Here is a 25,486-nt window from a genome sequence, read left to right on the forward strand (position 1 = left end):
GGTGGGGAAGGGTAAGCTGGGATGAAGTGAGAGACTGGCATGGACTTATATGTACTACCAAACGTAAAATAGCTAGTGGAAAACAGCTGCATAGCACAAGGAGATCACCTCGGTGCTTTGTGACCACCTAGAGGGGTGGGATAGGGATGGTTGGAGGGAGACACAAGAGGAAGGAGATAGGGAGATATATGTATATGTATAGCTGAGTCACTTTGTTATAAAGCAGAAACTAACACACCATTGTAAAGCAATTACAGTCCACTAAAGATGTTAAAAAACAAAAGTCAAGAAACATTGCTGGAGAGGCTGTGGAAAAAAGGGAGTCCTCCTACACTGTTGGTGGGAATGTAAATTGGTGCAGCCACTATGGAGAATAGTATGGAAATTCCTCAAAAAAGTAAAAATAGAGTTACCATATGATCCTGCAATTCCACTCTTGGGCAAATGCTAGTTCAAAAAGATATATGCACCCCAATGTTTATAGCAGCAATATTTACAATAGCCAAGACATGGCAGCAACCTAAATGTCATCATCAGATGAATGGATAAAGAACATGTGGTACATATACATACGATGGACTATCACTCAGCCATAAAAAAGAATGAAATAATGCCATTGCAGCAACATGGATGGACCTAGAGATTGCCATACTGAGTGAAGTCAGACAGAGAAAGACAAATATCATATGATATCACTTATCACTAAAAAAATGATGCAAATGAACTTATTTATAAAACAGAAATAGACTCACAGACATAGAAAAGAAAATTATGGTTACCAAGGGGGCTAGCGGGCAGCGATGAGATAAATTTGGAGTTTGGGATTAACATGTATACCCTACTATATATAAAATAGATAACCAGCAAGGGCCTACTGTATAGCACAGGGAACTATACTCAATATCTTGTAATAACCTACAATGGAAAGAATCTGATAATGAATATATATATATATATATATATATATACGTATATGAAACGGAATCACTTTGCTGTACACATTGTAACTATACTATTGTAACTATACTTCTATTTAGAAAAGTATTTGCAAATATAGTTGCACAAAGATTTCTATTGTAGAATTTTTATAATAGCTAAAAACTGGAGACAGCCTAGTTGACTTGCTAATAAAACACGAAAGATATCCAAGATATATCAAGTAAAAAATGCAAGTTGCATAGCTATATGTGTAATATGATTGTACTTGTAAAAAATTCTATGCCTTTATGTTTATAATATATTTTAATATTTCTAGAAAAATATACCTGAAAGTACCCTTTTGTTCCATTTGACTTTTTATCGTGAAAGTTTATGTATTCTTCCAGAATAATAAATTATTAAAAAGTTGTGTTAAACCTGGCCACAAAGGATGAGAGATATTATAGTGTAGATTTACATTGAGTTGGATAGGCTCATTTTTCAACCTGGCTTTACTTTTGCTAGCTGTGTCTCTAAGCTGGTTACTTCACCTCTCTAAGCTTCAGTTTCCTCTCCTGCAAACTGAGGATAAAAATGATCTCATTTTTAACCTCAGTGGTTTATTTTAAAGATTAAATGAGATATTGCATGTCAAGTACTAAGCACAAGGCCTGGCACATACAAGGGCTCAGTAAGTATTTATGATGGTGATGATGATGATGGTAGTGACAATGATAATAAGTATTCCTTTTTCTTGTAGTTCTCCATGATGTGTCCTAGTTCTAGGACTCAGACACAATCATCCAGCAAGAAGTCCTTTAGGTGTGATAGCACCAGCATAAATAATAGGCATTTGCACCAGGGATCATAGAAACAAAGGAATGAGGATGTGTATAAAATCACGAATACAGAGTGTGAGGGATATGATGTGCTAGTCCACTGTGTTGTGAAGAGGGAGGGAGTGGCACTTGGTCAGAAGTACATGCCTGTGAGGTGGATCTAAAAGGTGAGTGTATAAACCATGCGGTAAGAGTCCCTGTGAACCTTAGAGGAAAATTGGCTGAGGCAGGTGCTGCCTACCACTGGGGGAAGAAGAATGGACTAGTTGAATGGAAAAAAATCAAATCTGCAATCAGGTAGCCTGCTAGATGCCAAAGAGATGGCTGCCCCAGCCACCTTGATGGGATGATGGCTCCTGGGCTGGTATGCCTAAATCAACCTGCTCATGTGATTTTGTCTGTATTTCTTATGATACTCAGGGACCCAGCCAAAGGAGACTAAGAGTATCAGCCTGTATTTTGCTTTATGTACTTCAGAAAGCATTTGCATGTTATTTCATGGTCTCGTGTTTCTCTGGGTTGTATCCCAGGAGCAGTGACTCCCAGCTCCTCCTTTAGCATGTCTCCTTCCAGGAACCCTTGAGTTTGACATACACCATATTCCCTGTGCACCAAAATAATAGGATTCTAGGGTTGGGGATGACCCTGATATTCATCTAGTTCCATTTTCTCACTTTGTGAATGAGGAAATTGAGGTCAATATAGGGAAATATGCTTGGCCAAGTTCATAGAGCTAGTATCTTCAGAACCAGCACTAGAACATTCATCTCAACACCCCTTAGCATACTTTTGCTCTACCATAAGATTGGCCTGTAGGGGATCATCACAAAGCATATTCAGAGATGACAAGAAGCAGTTTTCCTTTGGTTTTTATACCTAATGGCAAGATGTCAGACAGCTTAGAGAATGAAAGAATTTGATTAATGGGTGACCATTTTCATTCCATGTCATCCTGCTTTCACCTCTGTGTCCCCACTGCTTTAAGAATCACTTTGTAAACTAACTTGGATTGGTTGTGATTGTATACCCTTAAAAGCTATGTACCTAGCTAATATTAATATAGAATTTTTAATATGGAAATATGAGGCATGTTTATATCCCTGGTAGTGAAAGAAGATCAAGAGTAGAAGTTTGTAGGAAGTTTGTTGGAAGTCAAAGACAGAAAAACCACGACCTTTTTTGGGGCAACGAAACCTATACCTAGAATTCGTTATTTTCCCTTTTGTATCATAATTGCAGATCAAAATACAGTCTTGGTTCTAAAAACCCTCTTTGCATTGTTAGTGCGGAGTTTTGATCGCATTCAAGAAGACTTCTTGAACTGTGCTGCTGGGAAGGTCCAGGTTCCTGAAAGCACAGCCACAGGAAGGATCCCAGACTTTCAACTGGAAATTCTATGTGCAGGAAATATGCTGGGTGGTCACACCAGCAAACAGGAGTGCTGGAGCTCCATTTCTGCTGCCGGGGAGAGAAAGCGGTCAGTCCCTGGTTGTGCTGTCTGTGGGCAGGAACAACTCACCTATGACACTGAGTAGCATCATCTCACTCTGCTGGACCCCCAGGCCATTGTCGGCCTTACAGGAGTAGTTTCCAGAATGTTTCGTGGTCAGAGAGAGGTTGAAGGATGCTCCTCCTCCCAAGGGAGCGGAGCGGTTTCCCACGGCGACATCCTTGTGATAAAACTGGTACAGGATCGGGGGAGAGCCTCCCTGGGCCTCACAGTGAAGCTCTACCATGTCCCCCACCACAGCCTGGGCCCTTGGAGCCCTGAGGGTGAGGACAGGCTGAGACACTGGAACTGAAGGAAGAAAGATAGTTAACCATCAGTTCATGCTGTTTAAATATGTTCTTCCATAGAAAAGACATTTCAAACTGGAGAATGTTTTTCTGTTTTTAATGACCTTGTGACATCACTCAGAACTCAGCTATAATTTCTTCATATCTGAAGAAACAAATCATTTGTGTAGTGTTATATATAGTCTGGAATACTTCGATATACAATCGCAAAAGTGTTTGGGGAATCTGAAAACAGAGATTAAATTGAAACCCAAGTATCTGAGAAGTCAGAAGACAATTGGAGAAAAGGAGAAATCAGTTCAATAGAAAATGAGAAACAGGGGAGACTGCTGCTTACATAGCCAGAGATGTAACCGAGCCTTGGCCGCATCAGAAATAAGACCCAAAAGAGAATAAATATTGATCAAGTTATTGGCTCATTTTTATATTTATTCATTCATCAAAAATTAATTGAGCAGTTTAAAAGTCTCAGGAACTACACAATATGCTGGGGATTCAATAGTGAGAAAGACACAGTTCCTGCCCTCATGAAGCCTGCAATCTAGTTGAGATGATAGAGAGCAATTAAATAGAAATACAAATACATAATTAAAACATTTATAATTGATACAAAGTAAAGAATAGGATGCTGTGAAATGTATAATAATGGGGCCTGATCTAGTATGGGTTAGTCAGGTAATGCTTCCTCAGAAAGTGACATCTGAATTAACCAGGTGAGGAAGGGAGTGAAGACTGCACAGGCAGGCAAACAGTGTGCGCAAAGGCCCTGAGCTGGGAAGAAGGTTGGAGCTTTTGAGCTGTTGAAACGAGGTGACAGCAGCAGTAAGAGAAGGGTTTGAAGAGTGCCATGAAATAGGAGGCTGGAGAGCTAGGCAGAGCTTCGCAAGCCATGGTACGGATTTTGATCCTTCTTCACAGAGCAATGGGAAACCTGTAAGTGTCTCTATACAGGGGCATGAGATGATCAAACCTGTCTTTTTTAAAGACAATTTTGATCTCAGTGTGCAAAATGGATTGTAATGGGACAGAAATGGAATGGAGAGGTTATTAGGGGTGGAGTGGTGGCGTTGCAGTAATTGAAATGGTGGTAGCTTTGACTATGATAGTGGCAGTAAAGATAGAAAGAAAAGATCCAAGGACTATTTTGGAAATAAAATCAATAGGAGTCGATGTTTAACTGGCTATGGAGACCAAGGGAGAGAAATGGCAAGGAAGACTCCTGGGATTTTGCCTTGTATATATGGGTGAATGGATGTGTCTTTCACAGAGCTAGGGACACTTGGAGGAGGACCAGATATGGGGGGAGTTCCATGAGTTCAGTTTTAGAGATGTTCAAATTCATGAGCCTTTAAGAGATATGGCATAGGCAGGTGCTCAGGTAGGAGGTCTCTTCTGGAGATAAAAGTTTAAGAATCATTTATAGGTGACACCCCCAGGATTATCCAGAGAAAGAACATATATAAGAGAAGAGGGTACATGCAGGACAAAGCTCTGGGACACACCAATGCTTTTAAAGTTTGTCTATAAAAGGAGGAGCTAGTAAAGGGAACTGCGAAGGAGTGGCAGAGAAAGGAGATCCAGGAGAAGGTGAAGTCATTGAAGCCAAGGAAGGGAGGGTTTCAAGAAGAAAGAAATACTATTTCTGAGAGACCAAGTAAGGTGAGGATTGGAAAATGGCCATTGCATCTAAAGCCATGGGGGTCGTTTGTGACCTTTGTGAGAATCATTTTTTATATAAAGGTCGGAAGAAACCAAGTGTTAAATCCAAGAAGGTAAGGAGGAAATGGAGACAATCTGTGCAAGTGACTCTTTTTTGGAAGTTTAGCCGTAATAGAGCCGTGGCTGGAGACATAAGTGGGACCAAGTTAGGGTTTTTTCTTAGACATGGGAGAGACATAGCACGTTAAATGTCAATGGGAAGGATCCTATAAAGCAGGAGAGAAAGTTGTTCAAAGTGTCTGAGAATGCAAGGAAAGATGGACTCTAGAGGTGAGATGGAGATGTCCACCTTTCATAGGAAGCAGTCTTCTATACCTTAGGAAGGGGAGGGATGAGTTACTGGATGGACACAGAGACAAACATTCAAATGGTGGTGGGAGTCGAGGGTGTGATTGTCTGGGAGGAAGTAAAGGTGTTAATGAACTGGGGGTTCTGTTGAGGTCTGAGAAAAATAATGATTGGAGGATTTTATTTTTTTTAATTCCTGTATTCTTTTATTTTTTTTAAACATCTTTATTGGAGTATAATTGCTTTACAACGGTGCGTTAGTTTCTGCTTTATAACAAAGCGAATCAGCTGTGCATATACATATATCTCCGTATCTCCTCCCTCTTGCGTCTCCCTCTCTCCCTCCCTATCCCACCCCTCTAGGTGGCCACAAAGTACCGAGCTGATCTCCCTGTGCTATGTGACTGCTTCCCACTAGCTATCTATTTTACATTTGGTAGTGTATATATGTCCATACCACCCTCTCATTTCATCCCAGCTTACCCTTCCCAATCCCCGTGTCCTCAAGTCCATTCTCTACATCTGCGTCTTTATTCCTGTCCTGCCCCTAGTGATTGGAGGATTTGAAGAAACAAGTAGAGGGATAGGAGGTTGTGATCCGATGATTGGAATAGTGTACGTACGTGTCAGTGGGTGGCGGAAAGAATGACAAGCCATGGTGTCAAGTGGGTCATCCATGTGGACGAGTTATGGAATGATGACAGAGTGTAGGGTAGAGAGGAAGACTATGAGTGAGGTGTCAAGCCTGCACTGAAAGTGGGCATGACTAGGAGGTCAGCCCATGAGAGGCCAGGTAGGAGAGAGAGTACTATAGCTGAATGAGAGGTAAGATGTCAGGAGAATGATGTTGAAAGGTCCTTTAGCAGGAGTTCTGGCTGGAGGTCTGAGTTGCTCTGGGACAGGGTCAGGGGAAGCTAGAGAGAAATTCGTGAGCCAGTGAAAGGATGAGTTGGCCTTTTTATTGATTGACTGACAAAGGAAACTCCAACTAAATCTCTTCTGAGGTGAGACATGTTGAACTTTATAATTTCCTTTCTTGCTGATCATTGTTGGCCAGGATGCAATTTGTGTTTTAAAAGCCTTTATTCGTACGTTAGGAAACTTTTAGTCACAATGCCTTGTACTGCTGCTACCAAGAGAGGCAAAGCAAGCAAAGGGAAGGTGCAAGTTCCTGAAAATGTAGAATACAGAACTCTCAGTTGGAGGCTGTGTAGCAATGATGTCACACAGCAAATGGCCCTGGGGTACCTCCAATCGTGGCTACAGGTGAAGGTGGGGGAGATGGTCTGTCTCTGGCTGTGCTGTAGTTGGTTCCACTTACCTCTGACAGTGAGTAACACTGTGTTACTGCGCTGGGCCCCCTGGCCATTGTCGGCCTCACAGAAATAGTTCCCAGAATGCTCTGCTGTCAGAAGGAGGTTGCAGGAAGCTCCCATTCCAGAGGGGCTTGAGCAGCTCTCCAGGCTGACATCCTCATGATAAAACCGGTACAAGATCGGGGGAGAGCCTCTCCATGCCTCACAGTGAAGCTCCATCATGTCCCCCACCACAGCCTGGGCCCTTGGAGCACTGAGTGTGAGGACAGGCTGAGACACTGGAACTGAAGGAAGAAAGATAGTTAACCATCAGTTCATGTTTAAATATGTTCTTCCATAGAAAAGACATTTCAAGCTGGAGAATGTTTTTCTGTTTTTAATGACCTTGTGACATCACTCAGAACTCAGCTATAATTTCTTCATATCTGAAGAAACAAATCATTTGTGTAGTGTTATATATAGTCTGGAATACTTCGATATACAATCGCAAAAGTGTTTGGGGAATCTGAAAACAGAGATTAAATTGAAACCCAAGTATCTGAGAAGTCAGAAGACAATTGGAGAAAAGGAGAAATCAGTTCAATAGAAAATGAGAAACAGGGGAGACTGCTGCTTACATAGCCAGAGATGTAACCGAGCCTTGGCCGCATCAGAAATAAGACCCAAAAGAGAATAAATATTGATCAAGTTATTGGCTCATTTTTATATTTATTCATTCATCAAAAATTAATTGAGCAGTTTAAAAGTCTCAGGAACTACACAATATGCTGGGGATTCAATAGTGAGAAAGACACAGTTCCTGCCCTCATGAAGCCTGCAATCTAGTTGAGATGATAGAGAGCAATTAAATAGAAATACAAATACATAATTAAAACATTTATAATTGATACAAAGTAAAGAATAGGATGCTGTGAAATGTATAATAATGGGGCCTGATCTAGTATGGGTTAGTCAGGTAATGCTTCCTCAGAAAGTGACATCTGAATTAACCAGGTGAGGAAGGGAGTGAAGACTGCACAGGCAGGCAAACAGTGTGCGCAAAGGCCCTGAGCTGGGAAGAAGGTTGGAGCTTTTGAGCTGTTGAAACGAGGTGACAGCAGCAGTAAGAGAAGGGTTTGAAGAGTGCCATGAAATAGGAGGCTGGAGAGCTAGGCAGAGCTTCGCAAGCCATGGTACGGATTTTGATCCTTCTTCACAGAGCAATGGGAAACCTGTAAGTGTCTCTATACAGGGGCATGAGATGATCAAACCTGTCTTTTTTAAAGACAATTTTGATCTCAGTGTGCAAAATGGATTGTAATGGGACAGAAATGGAATGGAGAGGTTATTAGGGGTGGAGTGGTGGCGTTGCAGTAATTGAAATGGTGGTAGCTTTGACTATGATAGTGGCAGTAAAGATAGAAAGAAAAGATCCAAGGACTATTTTGGAAATAAAATCAATAGGAGTCGATGTTTAACTGGCTATGGAGACCAAGGGAGAGAAATGGCAAGGAAGACTCCTGGGATTTTGCCTTGTATATATGGGTGAATGGATGTGTCTTTCACAGAGCTAGGGACACTTGGAGGAGGACCAGATATGGGGGGAGTTCCATGAGTTCAGTTTTAGAGATGTTCAAATTCATGAGCCTTTAAGAGATATGGCATAGGCAGGTGCTCAGGTAGGAGGTCTCTTCTGGAGATAAAAGTTTAAGAATCATTTATAGGTGACACCCCCAGGATTATCCAGAGAAAGAACATATATAAGAGAAGAGGGTACATGCAGGACAAAGCTCTGGGACACACCAATGCTTTTAAAGTTTGTCTATAAAAGGAGGAGCTAGTAAAGGGAACTGCGAAGGAGTGGCAGAGAAAGGAGATCCAGGAGAAGGTGAAGTCATTGAAGCCAAGGAAGGGAGGGTTTCAAGAAGAAAGAAATACTATTTCTGAGAGACCAAGTAAGGTGAGGATTGGAAAATGGCCATTGCATCTAAAGCCATGGGGGTCGTTTGTGACCTTTGTGAGAATCATTTTTTATATAAAGGTCGGAAGAAACCAAGTGTTAAATCCAAGAAGGTAAAGAGGAAATGGAGACAATCTGTGCAAGTGACTCTTTTTTGGAAGTTTAGCCGTAATAGAGCCGTGGCTGGAGACATAAGTGGGACCAAGTTAGGGTTTTTTCTTAGACATGGGAGAGACATAGCACGTTAAATGTCAATGGGAAGGATCCTATAAAGCAGGAGAGAAAGTTGTTCAAAGTGTCTGAGAATGCAAGGAAGGATGGACTCTAGAGGTGAGATGGAGATGTTCACCTTTCATAGGAAGCAGTCTTCTATACCTTAGGAAGAGGAGGGATGAGTTACTGGATGGATACAGAGACAAACACTCAAATGGTGGTGGGAGTTGAGGGTGTGATTGTCTGGGAGGAAGTAAAGGTGTTAATGAACTGGGGGTTCTGTTGAGGTCTGAGAAAAATAATGATTGGAGGATTTTATTTTTTTTAATTCCTGTATTCTTTTATTTTTTTTAAACATCTTTATTGGAGTATAATTGCTTTACAATGGTGCGTTAGTTTCTGCTTTATAATAAAGCGAATCAGCTGTGCATATACATATATCTCCGTATCTCCTCCCTCTTGCGTCTCCCTCTCTCCCTCCCTATCCCACCCCTCTAGGTGGTCACAAAGTACTGAGCTGATCTCCCTGTGCTATGTAGCTGCTTCCCACTAGCTATCTATTTTACATTTGGTAGTGTATATATGTCCATGCCACCCTCTCACTTCATCCCAGCTTACCCTTCCCAATCCCCGTGTCCTCAAGTCCATTCTCTACATCTGCGTCTTTATCCTGTCCTGCCCCTAGTGATTGGAGGATTTGAAGAAACAAGTAGAGGGATAGGAGGTTGTGCTCCGGTGATTGGCGCAGTGTACGTACGTGTCAGTGGGTGGCGGAAAGAATGACAAGCCATGGTGTCGAGTGGGTCATCCATGTGGACGAGTTATGAAATGATGACAGAATGTAGGGTAGAGAGGAAGACTATGAGTGAGGTGTCAAGCCTGCACTGAAAGTGGGCATGACTAGGAGGTCAGCCCATGAGAGGCCAGGTAGGAGAGAGAGTACTATAGCTGAATGAGAGGTAAGATGTCAGGAGAATGATGTTGAAAGGTCTTTTAGCAGGAGTTCTGGCTGGAGGTCTGAGTTGCTCTGGGACAGGGTCAGGAGAAGCTAGAGAGAAATTCGTGAGCCAGTGAAAGGATGAGTTGGCCTTTTTATTGATTGACTGACAAAGGAAACTCCAACTAAATCTCTTCTGAGGTGAGACATGTTGAACTTTATAATTTCCTTTCTTGCTGATCATTGTTGGCCAGAATGCAATTTGTGTTTTAAAAGCCTTTATTCGTACGTTAGGAAACTTTTAGTCACAATGCCTTGCACTGCTGCTACCAAGAGAGGCAAAGCAAGCAAAGGGAAGGTGTGAGTTTCTGAAAATGTAGAATACAGAACTCTCAGTAGGAGGCTGTGTAGCAATGATGTCACACAGCAAATGGCCCTGGGGTACCTCCAATCGTGGCTACAGGTGAAGGTGTGGGAAATAGTCTGTCCCTGGCTGTGCTGTAGTTGGGTCCACTTACCTCTGACAGTGAGTGACACTGTGTTACTGCGCTGGGCCCCCTGGCCATTGTTGGCCTCACAGAAATAGTTCCCAGAATGCTCTGCTGTCAGAAGGAGGTTGCAGGAACCTCCCATTCCAGAGGGGCTTGAGCAGCTCTCCAGGCTGATATCCTCATGATAAAACCGGTACAAGATCGGGGGAGAGCCTCTCCATGCCTCACAGTGAAGCTCCATCATGTCCCCCACCACAGCCTGGGCCCTTGGAGCACTGAGTGTGAGGACAGGCTGAGACACTGGAACTGAAGGAAGAAAGATAGTTAACCATCAGTTCATGTTTAAATATGTTCTTCCATAGAAAAGACATTTCAAGCTGGAGAATGTTTTTCTGTTTTTAATGACCTTGTGACATCACTCAGAACTCAGCTATAATTTCTTCATATCTGAAGAAACAAATCATTTGTGTAGTGTTATATATAGTCTGGAATACTTCGATATACAATCGCAAAAGAGGGGAATCTGAAACCAGAGATTAAATTGAAACCCAAGTATCTGAGAAGTCAGAAGACAATTGGAGAAAAGGAGAAATCAGTTCAATAGAAAATGAGAAACAGGGGAGACTGCTGCTTACATAGCCAGAGATGTAACCGAGCCTTGGCCGCATCAGAAATAAGACCCAAAAGAGAATAAATATTGATCAAGTTATTGGCTCATTTTTATATTTATTCATTCATCAAAAATTAATTGAGCAGTTTAAAAGTCTCAGGAACTACACAATATGCTGGGGATTCAATAGTGAGAAAGACACAGTTCCTGCCCTCATGAAGCCTGCAATCTAGTTGAGGTGATAGAGAGCAATTAAATAGAAATACAAATACATAATTAAAACATTTATAATTGATACAAAGTAAAGAATAGGATGCTGTGAAATGTATAATAATGGGGCCTGATCTAGTATGGGTTAGTCAGGTAATGCTTCCTCAGAAAGTGACATCTGAATTAACCAGGTGAGGAAGGGAGTGAAGACTGCACAGGCAGGCAAACAGTGTGCGCAAAGGCCCTGAGCTGGGAAGAAGGTTGGAGCTTTTGAGCTGTTGAAACGAGGTGACAGCAGCAGTAAGAGAAGGGTTTGAAGAGTGCCATGAAATAGGAGGCTGGAGAGCTAGGCAGAGCTTCGCAAGCCATGGTACGGATTTTGATCCTTCTTCACAGAGCAATGGGAAACCTGTAAGTGTCTCTATACAGGGGCATGAGATGATCAAACCTGTCTTTTTTAAAGACAATTTTGATCTCAGTGTGCAAAATGGATTGTAATGGGACAGAAATGGAATGGAGAGGTTATTAGGGGTGGAGTGGTGGCGTTGCAGTAATTGAAATGGTGGTAGATTTGACTATGATAGTGGCAGTAAAGATAGAAAGAAAAGATCCAAGGACTATTTTGGAAATAAAATCAATAGGAGTCGATGTTTAACTGGCTATGGAGACCAAGGGAGAGAAATGGCAAGGAAGACTCCTGGGATTTTGCCTTGTATATATGGGTGAATGGATGTGTCTTTCACAGAGCTAGGGACACTTGGAGGAGGACCAGATATGGGGGGAGTTCCATGAGTTCAGTTTTAGAGATGTTCAAATTCATGAGCCTTTAAGAGATATGGCATAGGCAGGTGCTCAGGTAGGAGGTCTCTTCTGGAGATAAAAGTTTAAGAATCATTTATAGGTGACACCCCCAGGATTATCCAGAGAAAGAACATATATAAGAGAAGAGGGTACATGCAGGACAAAGCTCTGGGACACACCAATGCTTTTAAAGTTTGTCTATAAAAGGAGGAGCTAGTAAAGGGAACTGCGAAGGAGTGGCAGAGAAAGGAGATCCAGGAGAAGGTGAAGTCATTGAAGCCAAGGAAGGGAGGGTTTCAAGAAGAAAGAAATACTATTTCTGAGAGACCAAGTAAGGTGAGGATTGGAAAATGGCCATTGCATCTAAAGCCATGGGGGTCATTTGTGACCTTTGTGAGAATCATTTTTTATATAAAGGTCGGAAGAAACCAAGTGTTAAATCCAAGAAGGTAAGGAGGAAATGGAGACAATCTGTGCAAGTAACTCTTTTTTGGAAGTTTAGCCGTAATAGAGCCATGGCTGGAGACATAAGTGGGACCAAGTTAGGGTTTTTTCTTAGACATGGGAGAGACATAGCACGTTAAATGTCAATGGGAAGGATCCTATAAAGCAGGAGAGAAAGTTGTTCAAAGTGTCTGAGAATGCAAGGAAGGATGGACTCTAGAGGTGAGATGGAGATGTTCACCTTTCATAGGAAGCAGTCTTCTATACCTTAGGAAGAGGAGGGATGAGTTACTGGATGGATACAGAGACAAACACTCAAATGGTGGTGGGAGTCGAGGGTGTGATTGTCTGGGAGGAAGTAAAGGTGTTAATGAACTGGGGGTTCTGTTGAGGTCTGAGAAAAATAATGATTGGAGGATTTTATTTTTTTTAATTCCTGTATTCTTTTATTTTTTTTAAACATCTTTATTGGAGTATAATTGCTTTACAACGGTGCGTTAGTTTCTGCTTTATAACAAAGCGAATCAGCTGTGCATATACATATATCTCCGTATCTCCTCCCTCTTGCGTCTCCCTCTCTCCCTCCCTACCCCACCCCTCTAGGTGGCTACAAAGTACCGAGCTGATCTCCCTGTGCTATGTGACTGCTTCCCACTAGCTATCTATTTTACATTTGGTAGTGTATATATGTCCATGCCACCCTCTCACTTCATCCCAGCTTACCCTTCCCAATCCCCGTGTCCTCAAGTCCATTCTCTACATCTGCGTCTTTATTCCTGTCCTGCCCCTAGTGATTGGAGGATTTGAAGAAACAAGTAGAGGGATAAGAGGTTGTGATCCGATGATTGGAATAGTGTACGTACGTGTCAGTGGGTGGCGGAAAGAATGACAAGCCATGGTGTCGAGTGGGTCATCCATGTGGACGAGTTATGGAAAGATGACAGAGTGTAGGGTAGAGAGGAAGACTATGAGTGAGGTGCCAAGCCTGCACTGAAAGTGGACATGACTAGGAGGTCAGCCCATGAGAGGCCAGGTAGGAAAGAGAGTGCTATAGCTGAATGAGAGGTAAGATGTCAGGAGAATGATGTTGAAAGGTCTTTTAGCAGGAGTTCTGGCTGGAGGTCTGAGTTGCTCTGGGACAGGGTCAGGAGAAGCTAGAGAGAAATTCATGAGCCAGTGAAAGGATGAGTTGGCCTTTTTATTGATTGACTGACAAAGGAAACTCCAACTAAATCTCTTCTGAGGTGAGACATGTTGAACTTTATAATTTCCTTTCTTGCTGATCATTGTTGGCCAGGATGCAATTTGTGTTTTAAAAGCCTTTATTCGTACGTTAGGAAACTTTTAGTCACAATGCCTTGCACTGCTGCTACCAAGAGAGGCAAAGCAAGCAAAGAGAAGGTGCGAGTTCCTGAAAATGTAGAATACAGAACTCTCAGTAGGAGGCTGTATAGCAATGATGTCACACAGCAAATGGCCCTGGGGTACCTCCAATCGTGGCTACAGGTGAAGGTGGGGGAGATGGTCTGTTCCTGGCTGTGCTGTAGTTGGGTCCACTTACCTCTGACAGTGAGTGACACTGTGTTACTGCGCTGGAACCCCTGGCCATTGTCGGCCTCACAGAAATAGTTCCCAGAATGCTCTGCTGTCAGAAGGAGGTTGCAGGAACCTCCCCTTTCAGAGGGGCTTGAGCAGCTCTCCAGGCTGACATCCTCATGATAAAACCGGTACAAGATCGGGGGAGAGCCTCTCCATGCCTCACAGTGAAGCTCCATCACGTCCCCCACCACAGCCTGGGCCCTGGGAGCCCTGAGGGTGAGGACGGGGTGAGATACTGGAACTGAGAGCAAAAATGAGTTAGTTGATACCAGGATCTTTTCCCATTGACTCTATTTTTATTTTTCAGAAGTTACCTCTGATGATTATTTGGTGACACTTTCTAGATCTTTTCTATGTGTAAGAACTCTTATTCTTATCAACACATAAACAAATGCATAAAAAACCCACATACATGCATGGGATCACAGTATACATACTGGTCTATGACCTGATTTTTCCCCTTAGCAAAATATCATGAGCATCATTCTGTGTTATTACCTAAAGATCTATCTCAGTCACTTAAAAAATCAGCTTTATTGAGGTATAATTTACATGCATAAAATGCAACTCCTCTAAATTTAAAATTTGATAATTTAGGGTAAATATTGCTTGATTATTTTTAACAACAGCAAAGCATTCAATGGTATGAATTTACTGTAATACACTGAAGCAATTCCTCATTATGGAACTTTAGGTTGTTATTGTTTTCTAATTTTGAATAAGGCTGCATTACACACTTCTGTATATATATCATTGTATTTTGTCAATGCATTTCTTAGGATAAATTCTTCGAAGTGGGATTTCTGGGATTGGGATATGGGCATTTCAAATAATGATACATAATGCTAAATTTTTCTTCAAAAAGTTTCAACCAATTTACACTTGCACTAATAGTATGTAAGAGTTTCCTTTCCCCACTCTCTGATCAATTATAGTCATATAAATGCACAGGCTTATTTTTCTTATCATTTCTCTTTTCCTAGTTTTAAACTCTACAGTTGTTCCATCTGAAGAATTGACTTATTCTATCCTATGGGACCTTACAGTTTATTATTTGAATTTTTATGGACTGCTAGTGAACTATAATACATTAATGATGAGTTGTTCTCTATAAAGTATCCAGAAATTATTTACAAAATGAAAACTTTGAAATCTGTCATTAATTTTTCTAAATTATCAAGTCAATTTTTGTTCTCCATTATGAAATAATAATAATCATGAGAACATTGGTTTTTTAATTTCCTCTTCTCCCTCTGACTGATTTTCCTTTGTTACATATATTCTTTACATTTTCAGCATTTATAATAGTTGCTTTCTCTTCTGTAACCATAACTCTCATGTTGCTTAGCCTTTGTGTTTATGTCTGAATCAGTGATTTTCAACCATATCTGTATAATATTTTCAACTGAAGATGCGTTAAAAAATATGGATTCTGAGACCCCATCTGAGAGATTCTGAATTTAATTGGTCTGGAGAGAGCTTAGTAAAAAGTCTTTTTTTCAAAATTCCTAGGTGATTCTAATATGCAGCCAAGGCTGAGAACTACTGATCTGAATAGATTCTTCACTTTTCATATCATAGTTTCCTCATTTGGAGCCTTTTATATTGATTCATACCTTGGCTGGCTAGAGTTTTTCATCAAGTAATTTTTCAAGAAGCGTTAATTGGTACTAAGTTCCCTGAATTCTTGCACGTTTGAAAATGTTTTTTTGATTTGATATAAAATTCTCAGTTCTCATTTCTCCTCTGAAAGTCCAAGTCTGAATACCATTCCTCTCTCTTTTAGCATTGACTTCTGTGTAAAGACTAAGACCAACTGCATATTTTTTCTTTTTGAGATGACTGCTATTTTTTCTTTTTTTTTGCTGTTATCACACACACATGGGCACGTGCACACACACACACATGTATATTTTTAGCCTTGAAAGTCAATAACCTCATCAGGATATGTCTTTTGATATACATATTCAAGTTTTCTTCACTTCAGGAAACTTTTTTATTATGTCTTTGAGTTTTGTTTCTCTCTTTAGACACTTAATTATCCACACTTGTGGGCTTCGTTGTCTGATCTCCATATTTTACTTTCTTTTTGCCTTTTTCTGTGTCTTTCTACCTTGTGTTCTGTATTATTTTCTCAAACCAATTCTCCATTCCAGTAACAGATTTTGGAAGTATGCATTCTCTTCTTACTGCTTCAAATTTGGATTTTATTTTTTTTTTTTTTTTTTTTTTTTTTTTTTTGCGGTACGCGGGCCTCTCACCGTTGTGGCCTCTCCCGTTGCAGAACACAGGCTCCGGACGCGCAGGCTCAGCGGCCATGGCTCACGGGCCCAGCCACTCCGTGGCATGTGGGATCTTCCCGGACCGGGGCACGAACCCGTGTCCCCTGCGTCGGCAGGCAGACTCTCAACCACTGCGCCACCAGGGAAGCCCTGGATTTTATTTTTAACATAGGTTTGGTTTTTCTCCTGAGCTCTGTTATATATATATTTTTTTCTTTTCTGTTATAATCTCTCTTTTTTTCTTACCATCTTTATTGGAGTATAATTGCTTTACAATGGTGTGTTAGTAGCTGCTTTATAACAAAGTGAATCAGCTATACATATAAGATTCTCATATTGGACTTGTTTTCTTTATGGCTTTTACGTCAATGAATAAAATTATATTCTGAGTTTTGTATTTGCTTGAGAAAGCTGTGTGTGTGTATGGGGGGCGTGTAGTGATTTAGTGACCCAGGGATGTTGATAGATTCAAAATGGGTATATCTTATTAGCTCACATTCCCAAGAAATTTCTGTGTCTTCTCTTTGGGGTATATTCCCTTGGGGAAAAAAAACAACCCAGATTATTCTGCCAGAAAGTCTGCATGGCTCACAGTGAAGCTTCTCAACTTGTTTGCTAATTTAGGGCTCATTTACTTCTGTTCCATTGATATAAACAGTTGCAAAGATCAATGTTTTCTCCCTGCTCTTTTTTTCCTCATCTCATCTCAAAGCCTTTTTGTTCATGGAGTTACAAATGCTGACTGAGGACCTACTCTATGCCAGACACCAAGTAGGCACAGGGATGAGGTGCAGACCAAAACTGATAAGGTTCCATTCTCATGAAGCTTATACTCTGGTATTGAGGAAGACAGACACGAAATGGGAAATAAAGGGGTTTCAGATATTGCTAAATTTGAGAAGAAAATACAGCATCATAATGAGAAAGAGGATGTCTTAGGGCTTGGGACTTTCCTAGGTAGATTGGCTTCAGGCTTTGGAGTCTGGGCCTCAGATCATTTACAATTTTAAAATAATCTCTTTACTCAACAATTTATATTGGGATAATGTCTTCCTCTGGCCATGTTTTATTTCTATGATCTGAAACAGCTATCGAGGAGCAAGAGGTCCTTCAGATCCATATGTTCCAAGATAGGACCATAGTAATAAGAACTCCAAGTGGACTCATGGGTTCCTAAGACCACAGACTATAACAGAAACTTGCCTAATTTACAAATTCTGACCAAACCACACTTGCAGTTACAATCACACTCTGACCAATTCCTGCTCCCAAAGCCCTAAAAGTGCCTCACCTAACTCCCTGCTGTGAGAGATGATGAGACTCTGTGAAACTGATGCTCTCCCTTGCTTTGCCAGGTAAACAAGCCCAGCTCTGGGGCACCCACAGATTTCCCTGGTTGTCTTGTCTGGGGCTTTGACGAGTGCCGCTCAGCCTCTCCCTCACTCTGTTTCTTCCAGAGCTTCATGAATTCATGGCCTCTGGGTTCCTATTCCAACTCAAATCACAGAATTCTGGGGTTCTAAGGGACGCTAATTACTGTTTTATCTAACTTTCAATAGAAGGTGAAAACAGCAAGACAAAGAAAATTTAAAAGTTTTGCCCAAATTATGAGCTATTTTCATATTCAGGGCTAGAATTCAGATTTTCTGACCCACGCTGACATCAGACAACCCGAGCAAGGTGTTTTTCATGTACACTGGCTCTTTCTAGGAAACCTCAGAGGTCCTGCTGTGCATATCGTTCCTAGAAAAAGTATTTTCTTAAACGTAGTTCATTACATGTCATGTTGTCCCAAGTGACCCTGCTCTCTTGGCCATCATTTGTTGAATTAGAGGTGAGCAGTTGGTTTAAGAACATTCTACGTATAGACTTGCCAGTGACCTATGAGGTGTCTTAGAGCTGGGCTGCTTGACTAGTTAGACTAGTTGGAAGCACCGCTTTGGCTGTTGGGGCAGACGCTGAAATACAGAGCAGGACATCATACCTAGAAGTCCAAGGCAGTCAATGCTGAAATTAACAGGAGTTTTGAGTAAAGATAAGTTATAAGATAGAGTCATAAGAATGAGGGTGGAAAGCACTTAGGAGCAGTAAGAACAATGGGTCAGAAGGACATAGAAAGGAAATAGCTGATGGGCCTAGGAGTAGAGAATAATGAAAGCTTCTAGATCCTCAGACATCAGTATAATCTGTTTTTGAGAAATAAGTTGAATTCTGAGAGATCTCCCAGTTCTTATTCCATGAATCTGAATATAATGTCTTTCCTGTTTTTTGTTTTGTTGTTGTTGATTTTTTTTTTTAATCTCTGGATATCCTTAAGAAACCCTCACCCACGGGAGACATCAGGGTTTTTTTCTTCTGACCTAAAATGATCTGATATACCAGATTCAAGATTTTTTTATTTATATTTCTCTTCTCTGAAAAGAAAACTGAACTTTCACTCTCTACTAAACAAAGATTCCAAGTGAAAACAGAAGCAATTTTGCTCCTAAAATGACACTTTTTCATGGTTCCATGGGAAACCATGATCTGTACAACTATGGTTCATATACCTTTATAAATGTATGTCATACTGCAACAAAAAATTTAAAAACATAATACAATGAAATGACACTTATTTTACTGGGTTAAGTCAAAGGATCACGGAAACCCCAGAAAACAAATGAGCTGGTTTCCAGGAAACAATTTCCTCCCTTCCCTTCACCTTCAGCCCTCTTTAAACCTATCGGAAGAGCTTGAACTGCTTGAGAACACTTTGGAGAAAGTAATGTCTTGCCTGCTATATGCCCGTATGACTGTGCTTGTAGCTAAATTAATATGTAAGTGTTATTGGGGAAACATGAGATGCTTCTGTGCATGGAGTTAAGAGAAATTGGCTTGGAGATTGAACATACAGGGCCTGAGAAGATAATTTGAGAAAACAAATTCATTTGGTAAAAGCTGGGGGAGGTGCTGAGCTATCATAGGGGTCTGGCTGAGCCAGGGATGGGTGAGGATTAAGGCCCACAGATAGCTGGTTCTATAAGAAGGGAACCAAGACAGGCATGAGGTTGACTGGGGTAGGAAACTGGAAGATCCATGCAGACCTCTGAAAAGGTTGGTGTGAGAGGGTCAGGGATGGGTCACTGACAGGAATCCAGAGCTTACTGGTGACAGAGAGTCTCAAGGTCTCACTGCTCTGGAGGCCAAGGCCATTGTCAGCTGTGCAGTAGTAGTTCCCAGAATGCTCTTCAGTCAGAGAGAATCTATAGGACATTGTTCTCCATAAAGTAGCTTCTATCTTCATGAGCAGCACACCTTCATGAAAAAAGTGATACCAGATGGGCAGAGAACCTCTCTGAGCTTCACAGTCAAAGCTCACCTCATCTCCCACAAAAGTCCAGGTCCCAGGAGGGCTGAGGGTGAGGACAGGTTGAGACTGAGGGAAAGAAACAGTCAACAAGTGCATCTGACACTTCTTGGAGCTTTCAATCAGTGGCTAGTGAGATGTCCAGTCTGAAGTCCACTGGCCCTCAGGGCAGCCCAGTGCCTCCCAGGCTTTTCTCCCCAGCTCTCTCCTGTTTTCCATGCTGGTCTTCTCCTTTCCCATCAGACCTGGCCCTTCTCTTCTCCTGTCTCCCTTTGTTAGGTGACCCTCATTCTTGTTTTCCAGAGGAAATGATGTTCTCTGGGAAGAAGTCCCTTATTTTGCTTCCACCAGACTGAGAGATTTACCTTGTCCCTTCCTTTTGCCATATGACCATGGAAGATCTGTTCCCTCACCTGCCACGCCTCTCTGAGTCTCCTTATCAGTCCCTGCTCTACACTTCTCCCTTGGCTGGGATTGGCCTCAGGCCTCTGCCCTTGGCCCATTTCTGTTCCAGATTCACATACTCTTCCAGGACGCTCTCCTCTGTTCCTACACTCTCCCTGCATCCAGCCTGACCCTCTCTATTTACAGGTGAGAAAACTGAGTCAGGAAAAGGTTAGGAGATCCACCTGTAGTCCCTCAGCAGGCTGTTTTCAGGGCCAGATAGGACCTGAGTCTGTCTCCTTACTCATGGTCTAATGCTGAATCATATCATCTCCTTGAAAGTGGAACTGCAGTTTGCCACCAATGATGGAAACAGCATAGGGCTCTACAGAAGCTATTTTCCTCTCACTACCACAACTACCTTAATAGCTTTCAGCATAAGATGGCATCAGATACTGGTAAAGTAGGTGGTGTAGTTTGGGGTGGTGTAGTAACCATAGTTACATGGTTGGAGTAACTGTGATGTTGCTACATGGATTTGCACATTGGTTATTGCCAATAATTAATTGTTGATTGGAACAACAGATATCTCCACAACTCTGGGATAGAGAAATGATTTGAGAACTATTAAGATTGATTGGAAATTCAAGCATCTGGGGATTTGAAGGATAAAGAAAGAAAAGAGAAAAACAGTGAATTCTGTAGATGCCAGGGACCAAGGAGGGGGAGAGAGACAGATGCTACAGACTTATTAAGGGGTGTGATGGTATCTGAACTTGTTGAAAGATGAGGCCACAAGATAGAGACAGTTGTTCAAAGGCCTGGGAACCAATGGGGATATTAGAATGGTGTTATGGACTGAACTGTGTCCCTTCCAAATACATATGTTGAAGTCCTAATCTCCAATATGACTGTATTTGGAGATAGGGCCTTTAAGGAAATAAATGTCAAATGAGGTCATAAGGGTGGGGCCCTAATCAGATGGGACTGGTGTCCTCATAGAAGAGGAAGAGAGAGGCCTCTCTCTCTCCCAGGGCACAGAGGAAAGGTCATGTTAGGACACAGAGATGAAGTGGCCTACCACAAACCAGAAAGAGAGCCCTGATTAAATACCAATCTTACTGGCACCTGATCTTGGACTTTTAACATCCAGAACTGTGAGGAAATAAATTTCTGTTGTTAAACCACCCAGTCTGTGGTATTATGTTATGGCAGCCTGAGCAAACTAATATAGATAAATTGGGGAAGAAGCAGGAAGTAGGTAAGGGAGTAGAGATTTGTTGGGATTCAGTAAGAGGAAGATTAGACCCAGGAATCGCTGGACTATTTTTTTTTTTTGATTGACAGAAAAATCAAAGACTGCGTATCATCTAAACCAAATAATGGTGAACTCTGACAGCATCTGGACCCTGAAAAGTTTTCACAGCTATGTTAGGAGAGTTTTGGTCAGACTGTGTATTTTACTGTTGATGATTCACTGTAAGGAATTCCTGAGAGTGTGGTCACAGGAAGGAGCTCAGATCTGCCAAGCAGAGGCAATGAACCTGCCGTGGTGCCATGTGAACCAAAAGCCTGTGAATTTCTGAAGCTGCAGTCTTTAGATTGTGGGGTAACAAACAACCTGATCCTGTGACTTCTGGTGGTCAGACTTAACTCACTTCTGATGGAGAGTGGCCTCTCCTCACTGCCTGGGTCCCCAGGTCATTGTCTGAGTACAGGAGTCATTCCCAGAATGTTCTGTGGGCAGAGAGATTTAGGGAAGTTCCTCTACTATAGGGGTCTGGGGTCCTCAGGATTTCAGCCTCATGATAAAACTGATACAGAATTGAAAGAGAGGCTCCCTTGGTTTCACAGGAGAGATCTGGAACTCTATCTCATTCTTCCCAATATCCTGTGCCCTAGGAGCCCTGAGGGTGGTGAAAGGATGTGTCATTTGGAACTAAAAGAGACAACGAGGTAGTGGGAGGGAGGGAATCCCTGCACATCCTTAAATCAATGAGGCTTATGAAGACACATGGTCTCAGATTGTTCCAGTTCTAAAATTCTGTTTGTTCTGGCTTTATCCCAGGAGCCACTGCATTTAAGCTAAAAGTAATTTGTAAATATGAAGAGTCAGACATATGCCAATCACTGAGTACTTTCTCTGACCTCCCTTTCTAGGAGTTTCCAAAAAGCTCCCATAACTCCTTCTATCCCTAAATCCCACTCCTGTTAGTCTCTAACTTCTGGTAGATTATTCAGAGTAGTAAATTATTGGCAACTATCAACATTAACTCCACCCAACCACCTTGTGGTTTTCACGAAGTTTGAAAAAGCCATCCCCTCAGACAATATCTGGCAGACACACCTTTCACATTGATGGTTCACTGGGTCACTGCGGAAGAAGGAGCGACTATTGCTGGCAACACAATAATACTCTCCATCATGGCTGTTTTGCACCACAGGGATCTTGAATTCTGTTTTTTGAGGAAGGATGAAGCTTTCTTTTGTCTGTCTTCAGCTTGAATTTTCTGTACCAAGAAACTGTTGATGGGGCCTGGAACTCCATTTACTGAGCAGATGAGCACCAGCTCCTGCCCTTCAAACACCAACTTTGGGCGAGGGTATATACGGATGTCAGGAACAACTTCTAAATGAATAAAATGACATGTGGGATTCTTGGTATTGGGATGTGCACAGAATGAGTCATAGAAGAAGAGTCTCAGAATGGGGAAGGGCTAAGTCAGCTGACCCGATGGGAAGTTGGCCTGGAGTAGAATTGGGCTTGTTCCTTGGGACAAGGGAGAAAGTGGTGGAGCGACTGTGGTCCATCCATAGTTGGGAGAACAACTCCCTAATGAAATGGTGGAGCATCTGGCACAAGAAAAAGAGGCAACCCTGCCCACCCTCCCCTCATGCCCTACCTGTTAGAACATGGACTAATCATTCTAGAAATTACACCCGGTGCCAACAGTGGTGTTGCTTGGGGGGGAAGTGGTGGATGGTGAAGGGACAGGAAGACCTGCCATCAGAGGTGCTTGTTCTGAAGCTGTGACAACTGCAATGGCTAGTTGGAAATCAATCATTGGCATATACAGAAAGCTTGCCCTGGAATAAGCACTTCTTAACGCCTCTGCCAGTCAGTTAGATGGTCAGAGGAGGTGGACACATAACAGTCCTCCTAAACTGGGAAAATCTGTGATGAAAGCGTTCTATACTCCAGGTGGTTGTGGTTTTACACTAGGATGTTGGCTTAGGGCAGTGCCTTTCTGAGTCATCCTGGGGGCTTAAAGAACAAGGGAAGATACCTGGGAACAGAGAGGGAGTAGGGTTTGAGACTGGGGTTCCATCAATTATGCTAGGGGAGATCCTATGCTAGAAATTACTATTTTGCAACTGTTGGGTAACACCCTCTCCATTTCCTCTGAATTTTCCAGTCCAAACCAGGGACCTAAGAAAAACCTGTTGCCTGTGACTGGAGAACAAAGATTAATAAATTCTGGACAGTTTAGAAGAAACATAGAACCTTCTTTTTTGCTTAGGAATGGGAGTGAATTTATGGAGAATGCTACCGCTTTCACCCCTTCCTCATTCGGGAAAGCATGCACCCCAGATCTGCATCTTTCCTAATGCTCAAACACGTCTCCTATGAGATGGGTCAAATTTAATCGGAAGAGGCATTTGACAATTGGTTAGCAGTAATGCATGAGGACCTACACAGTTTCAGAGACGTAGGGAAAAGTAATCGTGGGTAAAACACCATTCTTAAAGACAGCAAGTTGAAACTATTTACTCCCCAATCTCTTGTCCTTTGTTTTTTTATTCTTAAGTGCTCTGCTCCAGGGATCTAGCATTCTAGAAATCTGTCCATCTGGCTGAGCAGAGTCCATCCAGCCCAGTCAGAGGGCTCTGCCATATCCCATGGCTTATGCCTATAGGTCTACCAGGAAAATAAAAATGGTGTCAAGGAAGAGAAACTTCAGAAGAAAAAGAAAGAGTTGTATCTCATGGGATTGAAAGAAAAAAATAAACAACTGTTGTGCCACTCTGCCCGGCTCTTCCCAGCCCCAGCCTTAGCAAGTCTTACCTCACTAACACTTACTTTTCACCTGTATCTGTAATCTCTGGCTCTGTTTCTGGACAGAGGGATTCATGCTCTGTGCCTGGCACCAGTAAGACCCTGAGTTTTCTCTCCATATGGTGTGGATCCAGAATTCTGGGGAGCTTCTCCAGCCTGACCCCAGGGACCGTCTGTCTCTGAAGAAGTGAAACTGGAGCTGGACATCTGGCCTCTGTGGAGAGAGCTGGGTCTCACAGGTCAGAGTCACTGCTCCTCCTTCAGTGGGCTGGGTGGAGCTGGCTCTCAGCACAGGACGTGGAAACAGCTCTAGAGAGAAGAATCAAAACAGTCCCTGGAGCAGTAAGGCTTGTAGCTGCTCTGGAGAAAAACACAGTTCATCCTCAGCACGAGCAAGCAGAGCATACAAAAGCAGGCAGAAGAGATGCCACCTTTGATTACTAATATCCTTCAGCCCAAAGCACAATAGTACTTTTCTGTTCCTTGTAGGACTGTGCCCTGAGGTTCAATGGTATTACAGTCCACCCTCTTTATCCTCTACAATCTCAGGGGTCCTCCTTTAGACTAACCTATTTCACAAAATAATGAAGGCTTTACCTTGGACTTCGATTTTGACCGAGTTTGAAGAAACCAACTCATTATCTTCCTTAACTCCAGTACAGTGATATTTGCCATTGTCCTTCAGACTTGCCTGATGAATATGGAAGTCAGTCAACATTCCCACTGGTATCTCCACAGTGTGATCTTCCAGGACTTTTCCATTCTTGTACAGCTTTATAGTTTTCAGTACTGTGTTTGCCTTTGCTCGGCATCTCAGAATAACAGATTCTTTTTCAAACACATCAAGTGGAGACTGCAGGATCAGGTTGGCTGTAGGAAACACATGGGCAGTTATTTGTTTCATCTGATTGTTTCTCCCTTCTTTTCATTATTATTCCAATAGATTTTATAAGAGAGGGACTAGGAAAAAGGATTCTTAAAATAATTATCATTTCTTTTTTTCTGGTCTTATCGACCTATCTATCTATTTCGTATTTTATTTTTTGGCCATGATGCGCAGCTTGCGGGATCTTAGTTCCCCAGCCAGAGATAAAACCCGTGCCCCTGAAATGGAAGTGCAGAGTCCAAACCACTGGACCACCTGGGAATCCCTCTTTTTTTCTGGTTTTAAAAGGAACACATACGTTTGAGAAAATTTTGTAAACGGAAATGTAAATTAATCTTATCATCTCACCACCCAGATTTTTTCAAGTTCTTTTTTCTATGTGCACGTATATGAGAGTCTGTGTGTATTTC

General features: G+C 42.0%; 1 protein-coding gene across 3 annotated transcripts in view; it reads right to left on the reverse strand.

The window, feature by feature from the left end:
• Window positions 1–25,486, reverse strand: part of FCRL5 (Fc receptor like 5) — a 53,964-nt gene that overhangs the window by 16,508 nt on the left and 11,970 nt on the right. For 2 of the 3 annotated variants that reach the window (XM_032609551.1, XM_032609540.1), the window contains exons 5-10: window positions 24,788–25,060; window positions 24,215–24,499; window positions 14,084–14,362; window positions 10,485–10,763; window positions 6,883–7,161; window positions 3,277–3,555 (exon numbers count right to left, since the gene is read on the reverse strand). In XM_032609551.1, the coding sequence (XP_032465442.1) occupies window positions 3,277–3,555; window positions 6,883–7,161; window positions 10,485–10,763; window positions 14,084–14,362; window positions 24,215–24,499; window positions 24,788–25,060 (1,674 nt within the window). The remainder of the gene's footprint in view (window positions 1–3,276; window positions 3,556–6,882; window positions 7,162–10,484; window positions 10,764–14,083; window positions 14,363–24,214; window positions 24,500–24,787; window positions 25,061–25,486) is intronic. The other variant, XM_032609557.1, reaches the window with a different exon arrangement.

This window comes from Phocoena sinus, chromosome 1, assembly GCF_008692025.1.
Source record: "Phocoena sinus isolate mPhoSin1 chromosome 1, mPhoSin1.pri, whole genome shotgun sequence".
Taxonomy (NCBI): Eukaryota; Metazoa; Chordata; class Mammalia; order Artiodactyla; family Phocoenidae; genus Phocoena; species Phocoena sinus.